Source organism: Teleopsis dalmanni, chromosome 2 (assembly GCF_002237135.1).
Source record: "Teleopsis dalmanni isolate 2A chromosome 2, ASM223713v2, whole genome shotgun sequence".
In the NCBI taxonomy this organism is placed as follows: domain Eukaryota; kingdom Metazoa; phylum Arthropoda; class Insecta; order Diptera; family Diopsidae; genus Teleopsis; species Teleopsis dalmanni.
The window spans coordinates 44,208,478-44,217,512 of NC_051847.1; the positions used below are offsets into that span (position 1 = coordinate 44,208,478).

The 9,035-nt window shown below is 29.4% G+C and overlaps 1 protein-coding gene across 2 annotated transcripts in view; it reads left to right on the plus strand.

The window, feature by feature from the left end:
- The window catches only part of LOC119677690, a 70,953-nt gene extending 62,480 nt beyond the window's left edge, over window positions 1–8,473 (plus strand). Inside the window, exons 2-3 of one of the 2 annotated variants that reach the window (XM_038089142.1) lie at window positions 3,153–3,246; window positions 7,505–8,473. In XM_038089142.1, coding sequence (XP_037945070.1) covers window positions 7,522–8,103 — 582 coding nt within the window. In that variant the 5' untranslated portion in view covers window positions 3,153–3,246; window positions 7,505–7,521 and the 3' untranslated portion in view covers window positions 8,104–8,473. Of the gene's footprint in view, window positions 1–3,152; window positions 3,247–7,314; window positions 7,452–7,504 lie in introns of those variants that run through there. The other variant, XM_038089141.1, reaches the window with a different exon arrangement.
- The last annotated feature ends 562 nt before the right edge of the window (window positions 8,474–9,035 follow it).

The window sequence follows — 9,035 nt, forward strand, 5'->3', positions numbered from 1 at the left end:
AAAAAAAATAGAATACAAAAAAAGATACATTTAAATTGCTCTGCTCTCAAGTAAGCGCAATGTGCGTGTAAGGACGAGCAAAGGAGCAAGACTATCTGCTACATATGGCTCTTCTACTTGTTTTCACTCAATATTTCTATATAAAAAAATTTATGGAGCGGAAAAATTTAAATTAGATTAAAATAAAATCAATGCTTTTATGAAAAACTAATTTTGGTAAGAGAAACCATTCAGTACGGAATTGCTTTACACTTGAATTAATACTCGTATATATGCTTTTCAGTAAAAACTTCCAAACAATCGTTGTTTAATATAAAATTAGACAATATGCATATTTAAAAGACAACAACATGGTATTGATAGCATTTAAATAAAATACTATAGATTATAAAATATATTTTTTTATGAGTATAGGTAGAATGTTGTTTGGTGATTAATTACACCACCACGATTAATAATCCCACCACGATTAATCTGACCCACCCAGTTTTAAAATGCATCAATATTTGATTGAGTTCCTTTTATGACTGAATATTTAGAGCATAAAAGCGATAGTGATATTTGTTTTGGAGTTAGATAAAAAGTAATCAAAATACTGATACACACGACCTAGCTAGGTGCGTTAACGTTCAACTTATCTGTTGCCTGGTCATAGCAATATCGCGGGCAACTGTAGGACAGATGAGCTTGCCAAGGCAGGGACTCTTCTCCCTGATATTCACTTATCAATGAAACAATGAAACAAAAATATATAAACATTGCCAAGCAACAATGGGCTAATGAGCCCAGTTGTCAGATTTTTAGGTCGATTTGGTCTAATTTGGACAAAATATGTACGAGTCAGCTACTTCAACTAAAACGGAATCTGTTTATCATTACGGTATCGATGCTGACAGGGCACTTCTTAATAGGGAGGCATGCTATGAGACTAGGTATTCCTTATAATGACCTTTGTCGCGGTTGTGGCTCTGAAGACAAGGAGGGAACTGTTTTCCATCTTATGTGTCAGTGCCCATCTTTATCTACGAGAAGATCAAAAATCTTGGGATCCCTTTTCTGACCGATCTGACTGAGCTGTCATTCTACAATGTTAGGAACCTGGCTAGATTCATAGAATTGTCAGTTTAGTTTTTCTTTACCTATATGGGAGAGTCGTTGCACTTTTCGGCGTTGGATGTATAGTGATCACTTTATCTACGGAACATTATTTGAGTGGGCTTTCTTTCTTATAGATAGATGTCGCAAATATCTAGTGTACGGATATCATCCCTTTTTAAAAGAAAGTGGGACACTCCTATTCATGTAGAAGCAACATATCCCAACAATCTAAAAACTTGACTAAAAACTATATAAAACTAAAATAATCTGCAGAAAGTTTAAATTTTTGTTTTAGTCAGTGGTAGGCGGTGACACATGTGGTAGAGTACAGTTTCGTAGTTATCCGCAGAACTTCAACTCTGACAAAATTCATTAGATGGAAGGCCATGTCTTATTGCATGTCCACAAAATACCTTGTGACTTCACTTAAGAGTGTAGTATTTAGTTGCTTTCGCTTTAGTTACAGCAGGTGACTGGTAAGAATATTGTCGAATTCAAACCAAGTTTTATTATCTGATGACAATTTTCATATACTCAGGCTTTCTAAGAAAAATACCAATACCAGAGGCGTAAATATCGTAAAGCAAGTTTATCTGCTTTATATCTCAAGCATATATGTTAGTCCTTCATCTTTCAATTGATCCAATATAAGTATCTGAATACTGTTAGTGAAAAAATTGCGTTGTGTTTGACCACAAAACAAGTTATTTATTCTTATAAGTCCAACTCTTCCTTTAGAAAAGTACGGAAGAAGTTACCCATCTAATTTGGTCAATTCACAAAATTAATTTTTTAATTATTTTAGATAGGTTCACATTAGCTTTGGTGAATATTAAAAAAAATTGAATTAAACTATTTTTTACTTAAAATTTAAGCAAACATTTTCCACCTGCCGCTTTAAGCCATAAATTCTGAAACTTAATAGCATTAAATACTTTTCCATGACACATAATCGCGTCCATAAAAGAAGAAACTAAAAGCGAGTGATATTCCCAAATCGACAGTAGAGCAAAGAATAAAAAAAAAACAGAAAACACAGAATAGAAAAAAAGTTCCATGGAACTTAGTTTTTCTCTTTGCAATCACAAACAATTTTCCTGGTTTCACTACAGGAAAAACTTAGTCGTTTTGTTTAACAAACTTTGTCGCCGCTTTAATATAGAATTTTCCTCAAAAAAAAAAAAATGAAGCTATGAAAAATCAGAATTTTCCTACATTTTTCATAGTAACGACAGTTTATTTTCATATGTGCTCGGGTGCGAAGTAGTGAAAATCCTTGTTAATATGTGTCTCTGAGTGTGAATGTAAGTAAAATATAACTTCGGGTACATAAGTAAGCTTATTTGTGAAAGTTTTTAGAAAGTTTGTAATGCGTTTTACTTTTACTATTTGCATACAATAGATTTTTATATTATTTTTTGAATTATTAAATTTAAAATAATATAAAAACGTTGCCACATTTTCTGAAAACACACACAAAATAAATCCTTAAAATTTTTTATACTAAAGAATTACGGGTTTTAGAAATGTAAGTGTAATGCTTTATTTTCTATCTGATTAGTAAGTTCGTCACTTTTTAAAGTTCTCTTAAGTAAACATAAAAATGCCTCGGAAAAACATAGTTCAACCTTTCAAAACGAGTTTCAATTTGGTTACATGGATTTGAAAAAATTATAATAAGTGCTATATATATTTAATATTATATAAAAATAGGAACTACGAACGAGAACTGCTTAAACAGATCTTAAAATCAGACAATATATTCCATAGTGAGCATTATTTAGCGAAATAGATCATCTGAGTCGGGATGAATTGATGAAGTATCAATTGAAAATCATAACCAACAGTACTAGTCATGTTTAAGAAATTTGAATGGAGTGATATCTCTAACAAACTTTGTGTTAAATTGTTTCTTCGATATTTTCAAAGGAATAAAGTAATCATATTTTCGATATTTGATTAACGTAAATAATTTTAATATTACAAAACCTTTATTAGGTTACTTAATATTATTAAATTATTGCCAAATATTTGATCAATTTATCTAATTATAGTTGTGAATGGTCTGTCATCTGGTTTTAAGCCCACTTCCCAGGAACCACTCGATTATTTGATTCTTTCAACGGCTAACTGGATAAAGTGAAACCTGTGAGTATACAAATAGGTGAACCTTATTTTTAATTACTTTCAACCTATAAAATTGGTATAGTGCTGTATTGTAGCACTCTCAAGAAGATATATATGACCTACTAGTAATTATATTTTCACATTGTTTAATTTTCAACTATGATCTTATTAAATTGATAGTGCCTTGAATTATTTTCACATCTTTGGATCATTTTATTCAACTAACTAGAAACCGTAAAACCTGTAAATAAACAAATGAGCAATTCTTACTTTTAATTCCCTTATATATATATAGAACCTGACAGCTTACTTTTAGCTGTACTTTAGCACTTTTTTCATTGCATCTTTAGCACTTTCCATTTATTAAATGAAATGTGACTGAAATTGTTTTTACATATAAACAAATTAAACATTTATTTATTTATATTTTGTCACATTTAATTAAATATAGTTCCAATCGTGTTATTTTTATATTATCATTTACTTAAATTTTATCACATTTAATTGTATATTTTTATCACGTATAATTAACATATATATTTTTATCACATTTAATTATATATTTTTATCATATATATTTATATATAGTTCTAATCGTGCAATTTTTATCCATTTATACAGTTTGCGTATTGGGGTTAAATATGCCATCAGATAGATTATAGCTAAGTATATACCTTTTTGTTTTTTCGCATTTCCTGTGTCTACTCTTCACCATGTCCGGTTATTGTCATTAGGCAATTACTTTGGTCATTTGTCGATAACTACGAAAATGGTTATGGAGCCATGATAGTGACAAAGCTCCAGTTAGCGGATAACTGAAGGTTTAGATACAAAAATAAACAAATTCAGTTGATTTAAGTTTTTCCTTAAAAAAATTGAATATGTCGATCCATCTTGCATACTAAAAATATTCCGAATACTAATAAGTAGAGCCGGTTATGATATAATCTACTATTGAACTTAGGTCTTAATATTTAACAAAGAAATTAGTTCATGTTCCAGCATATCTTGTATAAAACTCTCTTCAACTAAGTTATCATAACAGAGCTCTCCCATTTAAGCAAGTTAGCTATTCTTTATAGAATTTACGAAAAAAGGACAATACTTACCATAATATTCCAAGTATCGATTACACAAAAACGCATCCTCTAAGCAAATACTTTTGCAATGTTTGAATGTGTGTATTTACTATTGTGGATATATTTTTAATAAAGTTATTTACTATGGCTATTGTGTCTTGAATCCTCCCTCCAATGTCTATAAGTGCTTTAACAACGTAGGCATGCTATGCCTAATGCTATTATTAAGTTCTTGGCCAAAATATTTACTAAATGCCTTAAATAATTTAGTTATAAAATTCCTGAGATGCAGTTGCATATCACATTGTTTGGATGAAATAAGTCTAGCAGTAGAAATTTCACCTGAATTCCATGAACGTACAAAATGCAATATACAAGTCGTACGTGAACAAAAATATGAACACAAAAGTGCCACTAAACATTTTTCCAAACCCAAACCCTCCAAAAAAAAAAAAAATAAGAAACCTATAAACAAAACATATAAAAAGTTTCAAAATATAAGCAAGAAACAAGGATATGAGACAAAAGGATATATAATAAAAGTAAAAATATTTTTGGCAAATAGTATAAAGTTAGGAATGATGGTTAACTATTTATGGTTGATGTGCATGTGTGTGTATGTGCGTGTGTGTAGGACGAGTGGTGCTTTTGTATCCTGCAATTTCCTTTAGCATTACCCAGGAATGCAGTTGTTGGATAATGCCACAAGGTGTTTTATGTAGTTCCTGACTGATTCCAAGGACAATAAATAACACTTGCTTGTTTAGTTGTAAAACATGCATCATGTCCTTTCTGCAGATGTTTATGTGTTTGTGTGTTTGTGTGTGCGTTGCTTGTTTATGCAATAGCAGAAGCCCACGTGTGATGGAAATGCATCATGCATATTCAGCATGAATCTCAATGGAGACTTAGAAGTGGGAGTACTGAGACTCTTTGTGGAATATATTTTAGTTGTGTTATGAGAAAATGGATTTAATGTGAAATTTCATTAGAATTTTTATTTATTTTTATTTTATTTTTAATTCCTATATATATGTGCATCTATTCTTCCGTGCAAAGCTAACTTGAAAGGAATTTAGTCAATATACTCGTGCTCGTATAATGGATTGAAATGCAGAATGTTATGCAAATTACTTCACTTAAATTCAAACTATTCAGATATTGAGGATTTCATCTTCACATATGTCACGTGCGCACTTAAGGAGTTAAATTTAATTGTAGATAAACAATTTTAGCACACAAATTTATACATACCTATTTTGCTATATAAAGCACTATGCATTCGATTCCACTCTTGTAGCTTAATTTAATCAAATAAAAAGTTTTTTTTGGGGGTAACATATTATGCAATGAATTTATAATATATATGCATATAAATAGACATAATCTTGAGCAATTGAAGAAATATTTTTATTCACAATAAAAAATTTAAGAATTTTAATGTAAAATAGACCGACCTACACATCCAGCAAAAAAAATAAAAACTAGGCCGCTAAAAGGAAGGAACCAATAGCCATGGATGTTTTCTAACAACACAAGCGATAATCATTTTTTAAAAAACTGACATTCAACAAGAATTTAAATACAGTTCTAACCTTGAGAAGGAAATGCTACCCATACTCCTCTGTTAGTTAATTTAAAGCTTCTCGCTGTAGAAATAAATTTAAAGAGATTATATATCAAAACCTTTATATATCTTCCATACTCGTATAGTTAGTTGTTTGGTTGTAGTAGCAGGCTAGCAAATAATTTTTCATTGACCTCAATTAACAATTTTCTGTCGTTTTGGTACGGCACTTTTAGTAAGAAACCTTAAAATGAAAAGATATAAATTAACTCCATCCTGTCGAATTTAGATAATTTAATAGGTCTTTATCGATGTCATATAATCTGTGTTTGTATTCTATTTGTATTCTAATCATATTCTATTTGTATTCTACTTATTTTCTATTCGTATTCTATTTATATTCTATTTATATATATTCTATTTACTTCTATTTATATATATTAATATATATATATACATTTATAATAATTTATTCTATTTATATTTATAGTTGTATTCTATTTGTATTCTATTCGTATTATATTTGTATTCAATTTGTTTTCTATTTGTACCCTATTTATATTCTATTTGTATTCTATTTGTTCTCTATTTGTATTTTACTTGTTCTCTAATTGTATTCTATTTGTTCTCTATTTGTATTCTATTTGTTTTCTATTTCTATTCTTTTTATATTCTATTCGTATTCTATATATATTCCATTTGTATTCTATTTGTTCCCTACTTGTAGTCTATTTGTATTCTATTTGTTCTCTATTTGTATTTTATTTATTCTCTACTTGTATTCTATTTGTTCTCCATTTGTATTCTATTTGTTCTCTATTTGTATTCTAATTGTATTCTATTTGTTCTCTATTTGTATTCTATTTGTTTTCTATTTGTATTCTATTTATATTCTATTCGTATTCTATATATATTCCATTTGTATTCTATTTGTTCTCTACTTGTAGTCTATTTGTATTCTATTTGTTATCTATTTGTATTCTATTTGTTCTCTATTTGTATTCTATTTGTTTTCTACTTGTAGTCTATTTGTATTCTATTTGCTCACTATTGTTCACTATTTGTATTCTATTTGTATTCTATTTATATTCTATTTGTATTCTATTTATATTCTATATGTATTCTTTTCGTATTTTATATGTATTATATTTGTATTCATCCATTTATACACTTATTTTTCTTATTGATATCTTGTAATCTATGTCAGATTTAAAATTTGCCTTGACGAAGCCGTGACCTTCATTTTATTTCATTCCAAATCCTATGGTGCTTATATTTGACTGATTTCCATATCTTAAAAAATTGAGAGTGACGATCCGGTTTCTTGTCGCGATCATAAAAATATAAATATATAAAATAATAAATAACATACTAGGCATTGAATTATTTAAATAAAAAATTTACTTTGAAAATTTAAAATTATTGTTTTACATATTTTATTTTAATCAAATTAGTTGTTTCCATTTTTTTCTCGTAGCACAAATGCTTTTCTTGAAGCATTAATGCCTAAGCATAATTAATTTTGGCTAACAATCTTTTATTAAATTCAAAATTTTTGTATTGTAGTCATCAAAACTAAGGTACACATATCAAGTACTTATAATTAAAGAACAAATTTTATTTATTTTTTCAGTGTAACTTGACATCGCAATGGATAACTGTAATAATAAAAAGGGTGACGCTAATTTCCATCTAAATCCAATGAACGGTTTTGATAACTTCGATGACGATAATCACTTTAATCTGAATCAAATTGAAGGTATCTTTTTCATTGATGAAGATGTCCCTCACGCTAGCTATCCAGACGACAGTGACGATCAATATGATGATTATGAGACATTTCTGTGGGAAAGTGGCAGCGATTCAGAATTGGAATACACCTTTGTTGGAACAGAAGAAGATCACTGTAGACCAATTCATACTCCATGCAGTTCTACGCAAGACCAGTGCGTTAATAGAGAAAATTCTGCATGTAAAGCACATATTCAACAGAAGATACTTGAAGCTGCAAAAGATGCAAAGCCACAAATGCATATTGAAGAGGAAGAAAATGACTTCTACGATAGCACCCAAAGTGTGGGTCGTAAAGTTTTTGTGCAAATCGTAAAACCCAAACCCAAACCTAGAGCTTTTAATACTGCGTCGTGTTCACGTAAAAATAAAACTAAAGTTTCCAAACGTGCAGGATATATGTCATCATCAGACAATGATGATTGGTCCGATTCTGACTGAGGACGAAATCAACAAATTGAAAAATGCAAAGTTATGTGAAGAGGAGGAGGAAGCAAAAACTCTTAACCATTATACTCTACGTGTAAGAAGTAAGGGTTACATTTAAATTGTCAAAGCTAGACCATAGTGTTCTAAACCTGTACTCACCTCTTCAGTTTTTTTATTTAACAAAAAAAATTAAGTTCCAGATGATGATTATGATTGGTGTTATTCTAAGTAAAAAATCGGCGAGTTCTAATAAAGAATTGTTATATGTTGTTTAGGCGTACAATGTATAAGAACATGTATATTCACGAAAGCATTTATATGACTACAAACTTTAATTGTAAACATATTGTTATTAAATAATTAAATATAATAAGTAAGAGAATTTGTTGTGTTTTTAATTTTAATGTGAGAACTCACTTGTTAAGCCCAGGTATTTAATTTTTAGATAATGGAATCATTATTCCTATTTATGCCTTGTGCTTCGATGGAATGAATAAAAATTTCATTGTTGGACAGCTTTTCTGTCCATTCGGCATTATTAAGTGATATAAATACTAAATAATTACATTAAATGCATATTCATATTTTATTTTTCTATTTTGAGTATTTATTGATATACAGGGTATCAAAAAATCTCGACCTAATTTAACATTAACCACAAAAGTGAGTTACATAGTACTTTCTACAACAAAACCATTCAAATTAATTGAGTAATAAACCTATGTTTTCGGTCCCGACGATGCAAGCCAGCGTAAGATGTGCATTTCAGTTTTGGGCATAGTATGTTCGGTGGTTTTCATATCGGTTCTTGTCTCATTGACATAACGTACGTTTTATATATTCAGACTTTTCCTCTTAAGCTTAGATAATTGTTGCGCAATATAGGATCTCTAAGACAACCTGCTACGCGAACCGTTTTGTTTGTTTGGGCGATAGCTTTAGCA